A 14,479-nucleotide genomic window follows, 5' to 3' on the forward strand; every position below is an offset into this window, starting at 1 on the left:
ATAAAAATGCCATGTTGCATGAATGTAGAAGGCATAGGGATTTTTACACATTCACATTCACATCTGGAAGCTTCCCAGTAGACCAGTCTTCTGCTGTTGGCCACTGAGCAGCTCACTGGAGCAGTCCGGGGTTACGTGCCTTGCTCAAGGGCACACCGGCAGTAGTTTCTGAGGGTGTGGTGCTATTTTAAGTAGTGAAATCTTGAAAGTTTAAAAATGTTCACATCTTAAATTTAAATTTCCTCGCTGATGGTCAGTTATCTCACATCAAGAAGCAAGGAATATGAATTTGGGCAAGATTTCTTACTTGAGGAAGCTATGTTGGATGTGAGCTAGATCTGATTAGATAGATTAGGGAAAATTGGGTTGTTGCAGCAGCAAATAATGGGATATAGGCTAATTAGGAGGAGAACAAGTAGTCTAGAATTTAGTGAAGGTAATTCAGCAAATAATTACACCAAAAAGAACGCACTCAAGGTATAGCCTAAACCAAACAGATAAAGATGCAGCGTCATCATGTTGAAACATAACTATTGGCTTGAGAGAATTCTCTCTTTGTTGACTATTGACAGATTTACTGGCTAGCAGATGTTTACAGTTTACAGATCTATGAAATTACATCATAGGTCTGTAGATAGTTACCTATAAGAAGCCTCCAGGGTCAACGGGTATCCTAATTGATATTAAATTTTGGGGGTAGGTCGATAGGCCAATGTGGGGTGCCCTTAGTTTGTCTGTCAGCAGTCCGAACAAAACATGGACTGACAATTTTTGCAATGTCAGAAAATGTTGACTTTAAAAAACAAAGGGTTTTCCTAAAATTGAGTTATTTGCCATAGTTCATGTAACTATGTAACTTGCCAACAAGTAGGCCCTTTAACGTGGGCCGTTATTCATCTTCAATCGGGCAGACACTGCCAAATTCTCTTTATGTATGAAATTATATATGAAAATATTGCATTTGCAGCACAACTTGCAGGATCTTTATGTCAGTCGAGCAAAGGTTCCAAAAATATAATTTCTGGTATAGCATTTTATTACATAATATCAGGAAAACTTTAACCTTTGTGTTTAAAAATATTAAGAGTATTTTTAAAAGAGAAGTCCTTAATCAAAACATGTAAAAAAAAAAAAAAAAAAAAGGTGCAATATTATTTTTTCTGTCAGACCTTTGGTCGTGAATTTGACTTGTCTTTCTAATTACAATGTTTGTATAATTTATGTAGTTATATAGAACTCAAAGGTTTGAGCATGGCACAAACACATGTTTAGATTAGGGTTTCGTTTCCCACCTTGCCCACCCAAGCTAACCAAATATATATATTATATATATACACACCACTCAAGGTAATGTAAAGTGCTTTGGATAAGATATTCAAATATTGTTACAGGGACTTTTATTTTGAAGAGAAACACCCAGCCAGGAACGTCTGAAGACCCGCCTCTCACGCTCACGCCGTGACACCGGTGCGAATGCGGAAGTAGATTCAGAGTGGGTAATGTTGCAGCTTGGCTTTCCACATGGTGAAAATGGCTGCGGGTGAGGAGAAACAACAAGGCCATAGAGCCGGTATTTATAAACAGAAAAACAAAGGCCACAAACATGGCAAGCATCGGACGAAAGGCGAAGTCGAGAGAGAGAATAAAGGTAAACCTTGTTAAGTTATGAAGTGGTCAGACTCGCCAACAGCTGGTGGTGTCTGGCATGACTTTCATGTGTGGCACGGCTCTGCCAAAACACGTGTTCAGTTTGTCCAGTCTGAAGGAGCAGAGTGATAGTGGTACTGTACGCAAATCAAGTCTTTCCATTATTTCTGTCAGTTCTGATGATTGTTGTGTTGGAAACGGAGTCACCCCAAATCAGCTGATGACGAGTGTAGCTTGGTGTTTTCCTTGAACGCTACTTATTTAAAAGGAGTGGGTTGAGGAGCAATCACACCAGGACATAAAGTTAAAGGGTGGAGTGTTCATCAGACACCTAAAAGAAACAAACAACCTAAGTTCTCTAAAAGCTAAAATGGGCTAAAATAGCCTTTTAGCTAGTCCAGAACAATGTATCTTGCACTGTATTCAATGGGGCGTATCCAACCCATATACTTATGTGACATTGCAGGTTTATAATCCCCAGGTTTTTAATATTTTACTTAAAAATGTTCAGCTCTGTTGACCTTAAGATTCTCCTTATAATCACAATATGAATGTAATATATCATCCATTTATTTAGCCAATGTTCAAGCATAACCTGATTTAAAAAAAAGAGCTGCTAAGGAGATTGCAGACCTCGGTCATAACTTAATAATAGCCAGTAGACTACTGTGAATATCCTGTTCACATATCTATAGAATATTTATTGAGTTGTTTATAGTTACTTTCTGTTTATGCCTTATGGACATGCACTAACCAAACACCCATTAATGCACACAACTATAAAAACTGTTTATGTGCAAAATTAGAAGTTATTGCAGGTATTCATACAAGCAGAATGCATGCAAACAAGAGCTGTGTGTATTTGTATGCACCAAGAAGTTGGGTCAGTGTGCGTGAAGCAGGACTGTAGCAGGCAGGTGCCAATACAATCATCTTTCTAAAAAATGAGGCAGATGTGTTTATGATCGGCAGATAGAGTAACTAGATTCGCCTCAGTGATCCACTAGATGTGGCTATTGTGCATGTTTTTGCACACCTATTTAATGGCTATAATGTCTATTATTGATGGTTTGGTGCTATCTGTTTTTTGTTGTGTTTGTTATAGCCTGTCCTGTCAAGCTGGATTGACACCTCCCCCTCTATTGCAGATAGGCTATACAAAACATTTGAGTAAAGACCCATAGACATGCATACTCACTGAACTAGATGGCCTTTTTCTAAGCTGTAAGGTTGTCTCGCTGGCCAGACTGTCATTCCTTCCAGGTGTTATTACAAACTAAATGGGGCATGCAAATGGTAGGCACACAGGAAAAGGTGAGGTTTATATTGGCACCATACCAAATGGCACCATACCATCAATAATAGACTGGTAAGCATTGCACAACAGCAACATGTAGCAGTTACTATGGTCCATGGGCAGGTGAAGTGAGGTATTTGGTGCAATTTTACGCCCACCATGTGTACTTTAAAGGGTTCAGGCTTTCGGCTGCATTCTAGGCTGCCTACAATGCAGTGATGCGTCTTAATATTTTGAGGTGTAACTAATGAAGCAGCTGAATGCACCCTTCAAAGTGTGCACCCACACCTGGATTTACCATGGAGAGGCACTTGCCTTTGGACTCAATCTTGCATGGTGTAGTAATATTTGTAATATTTCTCTGTGCTGGTCTATCTCACAGGTAGAGTGTCGGTGACGGCCCTCACCAAAAAACAGAGGAAAGAGCACAAGAAGATGGACAGAAGACACAAAGCCAACCAACTACGCAGGAATAAGAAGGATATGGTAACTTTTTAATTTGACTGAAAGAATAACCCTCCTTTTATTAATTTGTGCTGATGACTGATGCTGAGGAGTTTCCATGTCTCCTGCCCATTCAGGTCCTGACAGAGAAGCGTCGTCTTGGCAGCAGGGACGGCCCCCCTCACTTGGTGGCTGTGGTGGCCCTTCATGCTGGAGTTGATGCCGGGGCGGTCACCAAGCTGCTGCGGGGCGAGGGAGCTGGGGGTCTGGTTCATCAGGAGCAGTGCATCAGTGGTGTCAGTGACAGTTTTGGGCTGATTCTGCCTCGTTTTAAACAAAGGTTCACCTTTCTACGCCCCAGTATGAGTAAGTAGTGAATGATGGCAGCAGTTCCTGCATCATGAAAATGAACATATACTGTACAACTGTTAAGTCAAAGTGTTTTTTTGTTTGTTTTTATGATTGTTGTAGAATTTGTCGATTTATTTTAAGTTGTTGATTAAGAATTTCTGTACTAAGATAGTGCTATAACATAACTTCCTGCATGTTTTGCATGAATAGTGTTGCAGGCCTCAGTGATCTGGCTGACAACTTGGATGTCAGTAATGAGGAAAATGATTTTGCTTTTGATTTGAGCAACAAATCTCCAAACAAGAAGACTGGGCACCAGCTGCCACTGATCAATTCAAACTGTCAGCTAATAGTTATACCACTCTGGCTTGGATTAGAGTATGACTGGTGCAACCAAAGATCAAAAACTTCCTTTTTTTAATGAAACCCTACCATTGGCTATAAGAAATGTGTTTTTTTCAATTCAATGAAAAATGTCCTATATCAAAATGTATCACATGGCTTTGTTGTACAATTTTGACAGCAACACTGGTTGTCATGAGCATTATGTTTATGTTTTCTCGTCACTTTGTACAGCTGACTTGCACTCCCTGCTGGATGTGACAAAGATTGCAGACAGCCTTGTATTTGTGCTGGACTCCACTGAAGGCTGGGACAGCTATGGAGACTACTGCCTCTCCTGTCTCTTTGCCCAGGGTCTCCCCAGCCACGGTGAGTACGAACCTGAACACACTGCAGGAGCTTCATCATTCAGACTGGGATAGACTGCTATTAGATTTTCTATTTGATACATTTTAAGTGATTTCTGATTTTATTGATTTCTGTTTTTGCCTGCTTCTTTTTTCTAACCCCTTGTTTTTCCATCCTTCAATCCATCCCCTGTAGCACTGGTGTGTCAGGGTGTGTCTGACCTAGCTGTGAAGAAGAGGGTTGAGTCCAGGCGAGCTCTGTCCAAGATCACCGAGGCCCGGTTCCCCGACGCTCGTCTCTTCCCTCTGGACTCGGAGCAGGATGCCACCCTGCTTCTCAGACACCTGGGCACTCAGAGACAGAGGAAGCTGGGTTTTCGCTCCAGACGCTCTCACGTCTTGGCTCAGCATGTCACTTACATCCCCAACCCCTCTGGTGAGGGGATGGGCGGTGCACCCACCGGCTTAGGGACCCTCTGTGTGTCTGGGTATGTGCGTGGCTGCCCTCTGCAGGTCGACAGACTGGTGCACATCAGTGGACACGGAGACTTTCAGCTCAGTCAGATCGATGCTCCGGCAGACCCTCTTCCCCTCATCATAACAACGCCCAGACCGGCAAAACCTGGCAAAGGAGGAGACGTTGACATGCTGGTGGGTGTTTTGGGATGGAAAGCAATTGCTTTGTTTTTATTTATCACATCTCTGAAAATTCAAAAGGTTTTTGGATTTTTAGGATGAAAAAGGTTTCCTCACATCTATCTTATTCTAGAGATATTGTAAGGGCATGATGCTCTCATGGCAGACTGTTTTTATATTTGTATATCAAATTTCAGCACTACTATAAAGGCTAATGTATATTTCATAATCTACAAGGACAAATATGTGTTACATATTTATGATAAGTACATACCAACACAGATAATAGATGGTTAAAGAAAAACTTAATGAATATTGGTGTATATATCAGGCACTGATTTGATCTGGTGGTCCTTAATGCTTAGTGCTGTCCACTGAGAACAACAGTTCCTCTTGGATTTTGTATGCACTGAGTTATAGGAATGCATTTCCCATTCTTACAGTCTTCTGTATTTTTCACAGGATGGTGTTGAGGCGGAGGCTCCAGTGCGGGTGCTGATGAAGGCAGACCCGTCCCTCAGGGAGAGCCTGCAGGCAGAGGCTGAGGTGGACCCCATGGACGGAGAGCAGACCTGGCCCACAGACACAGAGCTGCTGGAGGCTGAAGGTGCAGAAACCTATAAATAAATAAACTTCTATAATATGAAGTAGTGAAAATTAAATTAGAATATAAATATAACTTATAATATAAAATATAAATTAATAAACGTATAAATAACTGCAATTTGAAATGTTACAATGAGTTAGATGGAGATACCTGGCAACCTACCTGAGACAGATATTGTTCAGCTTAGTGGCTGTTGTCTCACTTGTATTAGGGAACTGTCACACCTCCTTTGTTGTGATAGCTTGATCAAACCTTGAAGCCTTTTTGATTTGATCACAGCCTGTGAATTGGAAAGCCTAAAATATTGTAATTTTGGCCATCAGTCAGCTTAAAGCAAAGTGAGTGTGAACATGACAATATTTTGTTTGTCCACATCTGCCTGTCAGGACTAGTCAGGAAATGTCTATGGCAACTATGGCTGATGTGCGCAATCACATGGCTTTCTTGATAAAATATGGTTTGTTTTTTCAGTTGGCTATATGAAATCAAAAACAACAACTGCAACAATTTCTTCTTATTCTGACCAAGCTACACAAATTATAGGCAAGAAAGTAACCTCAAATGTCTCTCTGATCTTCCTTCCTGCTGTTCAGAGGCCAGAAAGAACAGACGTGTGATGAAGGTCCCCAAAGGAACATCAGACTACCAGGCCACATGGATTGTGGATGACGATGAAGAGGAGAATGACGAGGAGGATGAAGAAAGCTGTGACGATGACGACGATGGAATGATGGACGAGGCCATGGATGGAGAGGATGAGGAGAATGGCTCACAGGTGCGTGATTAGCAAAGGAAACTATATTTTCCCTTGACATTTATCTGTAAAATAGAACAAATTACAACTTTTATGCTGGCTTCTTGCTGTAGGGCAACAGCTGCATAGGAATGTTAGGGTTACTTTGTTTACCTCCTGCTTGTTGTCATGGCAACAGTGGGGCCACAACCAGACAGGGTAAGCCTAAAGAGGATGATAAGGACAGTAATCTGCGGAGAAAGTATGGAGTTTGAGTGTCTGTGGTTGCGGGGCCGGAACAGTGCATACGTGACCCACGGTTAGTGCACCTCGCAACTGAGAGGCACTGTTTGTTTTCTCAGTGTCTGTCTCTGGCCTGTAGTGCCAGGCTACTCACCGCAACAATAGTGTTTGGAGCAGGGGTCCCGAGAGAAGCCTCCTGTCTTCCTGTTCTGTGAACAGAACTTCCTGTCTCGACAAGGGGAGGGGACGAACATTTATTTATTTCCAGCTCTGCTTGAAAGAAGGGGGGGAAACTCTTCATGTGCAAAGGGTTCATTACGATCTGTAATTGTTATTAGCATGTGTTTGATGTCAAGGTTAGCACACAGGAATATTTAGGAGATGTTAACAATGGGGGAAATGGTACTTCAAATAATAATGATTATTATTATTATTGCAGCTGGGATTGTTGCAAAGGTTGTGAATGAACCTCATGCTGAGCGGATTCCCCCCATGTCTGACTCGTACTGTAATTCGCCAGTCTAGGGAATACCGTTCTGCGCGGTTTATTTGATGATTCACTTCCTTATACAAATATATAGCCTGTGGAAGTTAGATTTAAAAATAAGACTGGATGCCTAGAGGTGCTGGAAAGAGTAGTTTCTAGACTACACTGGGAATCGCGCTAAAAGTACATGCAAATCGGGGTTACCCCAATGTTTTTTTTCATATCCCCCCCCAGGCTTCTCATAGCACTGTTCTTTTTGTGGCTGGGCTTGTCTTGTTTATGTTTGGGTATTATACAATTCCAATTTCTATATATTTCTAATATTATGTATGCAGGTATGTGCACAGTACGTACAGTTCTCTGCAGATTCTGACAACATATAAAAAAAAATTGTCATTCTGCTAAATTGTTTTGAATCGCTTTCTTTATGTTATTAAACCTTTCAGTTTGAACAAATGTAACACCAAAATCTGATCAGGAAAAAAATGATGTTACACTTATTCAAACTGAAAGGTTTAAAGTATAACAGAGACTCACTGATTTTGGGGTTATATCATGACCAGGAAGCTTCACAACCCAAGGAACTGCCAACGTTCAACATCACTTTAAGATAGTTTTACTGCTCACACAACATCCGGCCTCACCTCACCTCACCTATCCAGGAACTGTCATGTTATGTTTTAACCTAACGTATTCTATCTGCACAGAAACGTTATGCATAGTAGCTAAAGGTGTCAACAGGGGAAACCACAAACATCACCACAGCGATCTTACAGGTTGTAGGTGTGAAAGGGGCTTATGTGAGCACATGTAACAGAATTGCTTAATTTAACGTGAAATCAAAATAAGCAAAATAGAATCAATGGAGAATAGATTTTTTTAAATTTTATTTTAAATGTGTACTCAGTGTCATGGCCCCGTCCTGGCTAGAGAATAGTATGGGAAACTGGTTCATATATTGCTATTAAGGCTGAGGACAAATCAATCAGCCTGGTGCTGTTCCACTGTTTCTATTATGGACAATACAAGCATCCTTATTTGCTAGTGTTATCACTTAAAAACCAGAAACTATAGCCAGAAAATCATTCTGGACACTGTCAAAGTCACCGGCAACTTTTCAAATGTATTCTCTATGGATTTGTAAATTTGGGGGATAGTCACAGACAAGGGGCAGGGCAAACTCAAACTGCTTTTATGTAGGACTCTTGTATCCGGACGACAACAGTGAATGTTCACTAATACACATCAAACTGTACAAGGGCATTTTCATGCTGAAATTCAGTGGCATTCCCTTTAAGACTGATTTTCAAGCTTGTTTTATTAAAAGGGTTCAGTGCTGTATTGAAGCAGACTATACTGTATCCTCTCTGCCCAGGACCCTGGTTCAGGCTGTGCCTCAGAAGAGGAGGAGGAGGAGGAGGAGGAGGAGGAGGAAGAGGTGTGCTCCACACAGCGAACTGGAGCAGACCAGCGCTATGATGAGCACATGGATGAGGCTGAGGAGGGAGAGGGTCTAAAACGCTATCGTGAGGCTCGGGCCAATGAAATGTTCCCTGATGAGGTGGACACACCCCTCGACGCACCAGCTAAAGTCAGGTATGGTAGGACTATAGATAGATGCAAAATGTAACAAATTGCATTTTCCTTATACAACTTGTTACATTTTATAGGTGTTTTCACCTTCAAATTTGTTTTACTGCTGTTGAACTGATCGTAGTGATCCATCACTGGCACACTCTCTGCTCCCAGGTTCCAGCGCTACAGGGGTCTAAAGAGTTTCCGCTCCTCCCCCTGGGACCCCATGGAGAACCTGCCTCTCAACTACTCACGCATCTTCCAGTTCCAGAGCTTCGAACGCACCCGCCGCCGCATACTGGCCGAGGCTGCGCAGGAGGAAGAGGGAGCCATGGTAAAAAAAGACTGTGGTTGTGTTTCTATGTATCAAGCCCTTTGAGACTTAACTGTGTAAAGGGTTATATAAATAAACAAGATTAGACGAGACCAGGCTATGTAATTGTGTTCTTATTAGATCTTACTGATTTGTGGCTTCACTGACCCTGCTGTCCCTCCGGTTGCAGGTGGGCTGGTATGTTACCCTGCACATCACTGATGTGCCCTTCTCTGTGATGGAGAGCGTCCAGTCACGCAGACCTCTGGTGTTGGTGTCCCTCTTGCCCCATGAACAGAAGGTATGTCCCGTGGTTTTGACATCCTAAAGCTGTTGTGTCTGAATTTACAATGACCGATTTTAAAGAGTAGTTACACTGACTGTACGGTATTATTACTGACATTTCTGCCCGGATCATTCGTCTTCTGCGCACAGATGTCAGTGATGCACCTCTTGGTGAGGAGGCACCCCAGCAATACAGAGCCTATCAAGTCTAAAGAGGAGCTGGTGTTCCACTGTGGATTTCGGAGGTTCAGGGCCTCTCCTATCTTCTCACAGCACACCTCAGGTAGGACCCCAAATCCCAGAGTAGCCTGGCATGATAGACATATTTACATTGTAGGCATTTTGTAGGCATCTGTTAGCTGATGCTCTTAGAGAAGTGTTCAATGAGTAAGCAGGTTAGGGGTTCAGTGTCTTACTCAAGGACACTTTGACAGGGAATGTGTCTGTTTTGAGGACTGAACCTTTGACTTTCTGTTTATGGGACAGTCTCTCTACCTGCTAGGTCACCCTGCCATGTAATCATACGATAACACTGAATCTGCTTTTAGTTATAGTCAAGTATATATTGGTGGAACTGGACTTGTTCAGTGTTGAACTCAGATCTGCTCCTCTCTAGCTGACAAGCACAAGATGGAGCGCTTCCTTCGGCCAGATGCCCCCACTGTGGTGTCAGTGTACGCTCCCATCACCTTCCCCACTGCGGGAGTGCTGCTCTTCAAAGAAAGGGGCGATGGTAAGACAAAAGAGTCCTGTATTATACTTGAAAAGAAGTAGATTTAATTAGTGGTCTGGCTCCCTTGATTGTAAACTTTTGACCGGCTATTCAGTTGTCTATTTAATTGTTTTATTCGGTTATCCAGTTAAGTTGCTGCTAAACTGGTATTTGAGCTTGTGTTCTTGTTATGTCCTCACCTTCTAGGCATGCAGGACCTGGTGGCCACAGGCAGTCTGCTGAGTTGTGACCCCCAGCGTGTCGTGCTGAAGAGGATTGTGCTGAGCGGACACCCCTTCAAAATTAACCGCCGCTCTGCTGTTGTCCGTTATATGTTCTTCAACAGGGGTGAGAGCACCGTAGCTGTTGACATGTTAACATCTTTATTACTCTGACTATTTTCATAGTTCATAGAGTATATAGCTTTAATTCTACTCCATGGTCAGCTGCTTTCCTTTCTCTCTGTGACAGATGATATCATGTGGTTCAAGCCAGTCGAGCTGCGAACCAAGTGGGGTCGGAGAGGTCACATCAAGGAGGCTTTAGGTGAGGAAACTTAAAAACGAAATTTTGTCTCAGCGACTTCTTGAAACTGTATGTTTTTACTTATGGCATTACTCCTGTGATATCTGACATGGCAGATCTTGTATTTTGTGTTTTTCAGGAACTCATGGTCACATGAAGTGTGTATTTGATAACCAGCTGCGCTCCCAAGATACTGTCCTGATGAATCTGTACAAGAGAGTGTTTCCTCGCTGGACGTATGACCCTTATGTGCCCTTGCCCTTACCCTGGCTCAAGAGAGAGGGCGCTGAGGAGATGGACGACTTGGACATGGAGTAGCAGAGGGACAGCGTAGCAGTGCAAGCAAGACACAGCACACGTATGAACAGAAGTGCTTTCCGTGTATGTGCGCACATGACATTTTCACAAACTGTAATGTGTATTAAATAAAACTATTTTGATCCAAAGTACCTACTTTCTAACTGTTCATCTCAAACCATTATTAAAGCCATTAATACATTTTGCTTTACAACTTTGTCATGCTGCTAGATCAATTTGGAGCCACTAGATGGCAGTGATGAATAAGGGTTACTAGCCAAAGCTTCTCTAAAACTGCTGTGTTGAGCAACTGTGACATTTGTTTGAACTGGGTCAAAAAATTATGTGAGTGACTACCATTAAACAAATAGCTGTATGTGGAGAGGACTTGGCTGATTAAACAAATAATGAGGCTTGTGACCGCAACAGTTGCCAGGTCACTGATACTTTTTGCAAGCTTAGAGCAGGATAGATTATTGAAGCGTCAAACCCATGAAACCCTTTCTGAATGCATACAGATGGGGTGTATTGCCTGCAGCAAAATGAAATCTAGTAACTGGGACAGATTATGTTGATCTTTGAGGAACATATTAATCATGAAAAAATACTCCATGTAATTGTGCTTTAAGCATTATTTTCCCCGTTACCCGCTGATTTAATTTATAAGTTGTGTGTATCTAATCATAGATGCATTGATCTGAATTAAGAAATACTGATAGTAATTTGTGCATGTAATTACTACAAGCCAATTGCTTAGTACATACCCCCCCATCCACACACACAAACACACACACACACACACACACACACACTGCTCTCTCTCTCTCCCTGGTGGTCTTGCCCTGACCTGAAGCCTCCTTTTCATCACCAGTCAGACACACACACAGATCACGACCTCGCTCTTGTTTTCAAACTGGATCTGAAATGCTCAACAGTTTTATGTCCTTCCCTGTCCCATGCTCCTTTTTTTTCTTTTGCTTAGGAAAACAATGATTTATGAATTGTAATATTTATCATAAAACTGAGCTCTTGCATGCTTGCAGCAACATGATTCATCCCCGGGCTCTGTTGGGACTGCACCACAGAGGCATGCCAATATGTCTGGGAAACCAGAAGGTGAAGACTTGGGGATGGAGAGGAGAACACGATCCAAGAAATGAAGGGGAGCAAAAGTTCACTCTGTGCATTTTTTCATACTGTGAATTTGATTACAGTGGAAAAAGTTGAAAAATAAAGATAATACAATCGAGAAAGACTAATGTCTCTATTGCCCTTGGGGGGCAAGCAGGGAGCCCTGGACAGTTTTGCGGTAACACTCCATTTATTTCCTACTTCATTTTTTTTTTACATGTATCAAGGCAAGGGCACTGTAACAGTGATGTGTTGAACACATCTTGTTAAAGCTGAAGGGAGGGGTGTTGTGTGCTTTGCTGGCTAGCAGTTCATGATGAGGGGAGGGGGAATTCAATACCCCCGCTATGGATGAACGTTCTTAAAGTAACATGTTGAAAAATGGTACTGAATTTAGACGCGTACACAACATTTTTCCCTGACACTATCAATTTGAAACAGATAAACATTTAGCTGTTTGGGGACCAACTGCGACGTGGTAAGGCAGAATCCAGCCCATAAGTGAAGTGTGTGTTTGGCACAGGCCACCGTCAGAAGAAGTGAACGCTGGTGGCTTAGTGCTGTTTGGATCAGGAATGTCTTGTGGTTCCCAGTTCACTGCCACCACACTTAGTTGGCTCCCACTGAAGATATAATGGGTGAGAGATTTTTCCGTTGGATGAGGATAAAGAAACGGAAGGAGAGAAAGGGGCAGTGAGGGAGTGAGAGATAAGGGAAGAGCCAGTTGATGTTCAGAATGAATAAAACCAGAAGTGGAGGGGAGGAAGCTGCCAAAGGAATGCAAAGGGGATAGAATAGAATCTGGAAATTAAAATAAAAAGTTAGATAGTGTGTGTGTGAGAGAGAGAGAGAGTAAGAGAGTGAGTGAGTGAAATGGAGGAGTGTGAGAGTCTGAGGCGGTGTGGGCGAGGGAGAAGGAGAGAGAGAGTGGCTGGCGTTTATGGATTGCAGATGTGGCGCTATGGGGTTTTGGCAGGGGCCATGCGCGCCTGAATCCTGCACCGGCTGGGTGGCACCGGGGTGAGAGGGAGGTCACTGCACCGCAGCACACAGCCCATAAAACACTGAGAGTGGGGGAGAGCAGCGAGAGTATAGGCCTCAAACACACACTAGCTTGGGACTGCAGGGCAGTGGGGGTGAGCAAATCACACCCTGAGGTTCATGCAGGCACACACACACATGCACACACACGCATACACAAACATTCTGTATAGTTAGGCTGAGACAGAGGCTACCAATACAGCCAAGTTAGCCTGAGAAAAAGTTGATAGCTGATAAGCTTATCTCAAATTTAATAAGGAGAACCCTCACTGGAAACGTCTCCATACGATGAAAAATCCCTCCATCTTCTCTGTTGAAAGGAAATTTTCCAACTCCATGGAGGTGGAAAGCATTAATGCATATATGCATTAATGCTGAATCTATTACAAGTCTTTGTGACACGAATGCAAAAGAGAAGCGAACCAGCCACATGTGGCGTAAGGGTATTCATCCACTGTCTCTTTTCTTACCAAGTTCATCCACCCACCCATCTATACGTTCTGCAAGTTCTCTTTCCATCCTCATCATTCCATATCAATCCACTTTACATCTTTCTGATGAAATAAGAGTGGATTGAATAAAAAAAGTAGTCAAAGCTGGTCTTGGCCACCTTGCCAGAATAAGAGTAAGGGATCTCAACTTCTTTTAATTTTTCTTCTTCCTAAGATTTCCATTTCCTTCCCAGTTTATTCTTCCTGGTAACCACAGTGTTGTGCTTTTGGTGGGTGAGCACTCTGCTGCAGTGATGCGGGGTCAAGTGCTTTGCTCAAGGGCAACTATAGTGGTTGTTGAGAGAGGTGAGAGTGTTGCTCATTCCCCTTCCCCCACTCACACAGAGATTCGAATTGCCAACCTTCTGGTTACAAGTCAGTTGTCTTACCTTTAAGCTACTGCTGACCCTACTTGGCATCTTGAAATAACCTACATTCACATTCACAAATTCACATTATGCTCTGAAAATGACAATCCTTCAGAATACAAAGTAGTGGTTCTTTTGCACATAATCATTAGAGAACGGATTTTGATGCAATATAAAACCATGTGAGAACACACAGCATAATTTAAAACGGTCCTACTATTTTTAGCATACAGACTCCACACTGGACTGAAGGAGGTTTTTGAAGAAGTCATCAGTGTTTAAGGCAGATGCCTACACCTTCTCTAACATACCGGGCAACTTTGATTGGTCTTTGTTTTGGTCAGTTTTAAGACCTTTTAAAGAACTACTTAGCAACCACGAGAAGTGAAGGAGTGTTTTATGGGACCACTGGTGAACCTCTTGGTGTGATGGAGCAGCCTGGTGCTACATGAAACCACTGATGTTTTTGCCTCTGCCAGCGAAGTTGGATGGGGCTTATGTTTTTGCCCCATTCCATCTGTTTGTCTGTGCGACTGTTAGCAGGATATCTCAAAACATTAGTAATGGATTTGCACAAAACTTTGTGGAGAAGTTGGTCATAAGGAAA

At 42.5% G+C, this 14,479-nt stretch overlaps 1 protein-coding gene across 1 annotated transcript; it reads left to right on the forward strand.

Annotated features, from left to right (window-relative positions):
• Positions 1 to 1,497: 1,497 nt before the first annotated feature.
• Positions 1,498 to 11,029, forward strand: tsr1 (TSR1 ribosome maturation factor). The gene is made up of 15 exons (XM_071927317.2): positions 1,498 to 1,648; positions 3,327 to 3,430; positions 3,526 to 3,754; positions 4,316 to 4,450; positions 4,625 to 5,079; positions 5,527 to 5,671; positions 6,265 to 6,446; positions 8,510 to 8,730; positions 8,884 to 9,043; positions 9,213 to 9,323; positions 9,458 to 9,590; positions 9,924 to 10,040; positions 10,227 to 10,367; positions 10,491 to 10,565; positions 10,684 to 11,029. The coding sequence occupies exons 1-15, from the start codon at positions 1,522 to 1,524 to the stop codon at positions 10,860 to 10,862; spliced, it is 2,514 nt and encodes an 837-aa protein (XP_071783418.1). The 5' UTR covers positions 1,498 to 1,521; the 3' UTR covers positions 10,863 to 11,029.
• The last annotated feature ends 3,450 nt before the right edge of the window (positions 11,030 to 14,479 follow it).

This window comes from Centroberyx gerrardi, chromosome 6 (genome assembly GCF_048128805.1).
Source record: "Centroberyx gerrardi isolate f3 chromosome 6, fCenGer3.hap1.cur.20231027, whole genome shotgun sequence".
NCBI lineage: Eukaryota > Metazoa > Chordata > Actinopteri > Beryciformes > Berycidae > Centroberyx > Centroberyx gerrardi.

What these genes read in the sequence shown, in the direction of transcription:
- tsr1 (XM_071927317.2), top strand. Translation starts at nt 1,522, where the DNA reads ATGGTGAAAATGGCTGCGGGTGAGGAGAAACAACAAGGCCATAGAGCC. An exon ending in AGTCGAGAGAGAGAATAAAG is followed by an intron (nt 1,649 to 3,326) that starts GTAAACCTTGTT and finishes TCTATCTCACAG; the next exon opens with GTAGAGTGTCGGTGACGGCC. An exon ending in GAGGAGACGTTGACATGCTG is followed by an intron (nt 5,080 to 5,526) that starts GTGGGTGTTTTG and finishes TATTTTTCACAG; the next exon opens with GATGGTGTTGAGGCGGAGGC.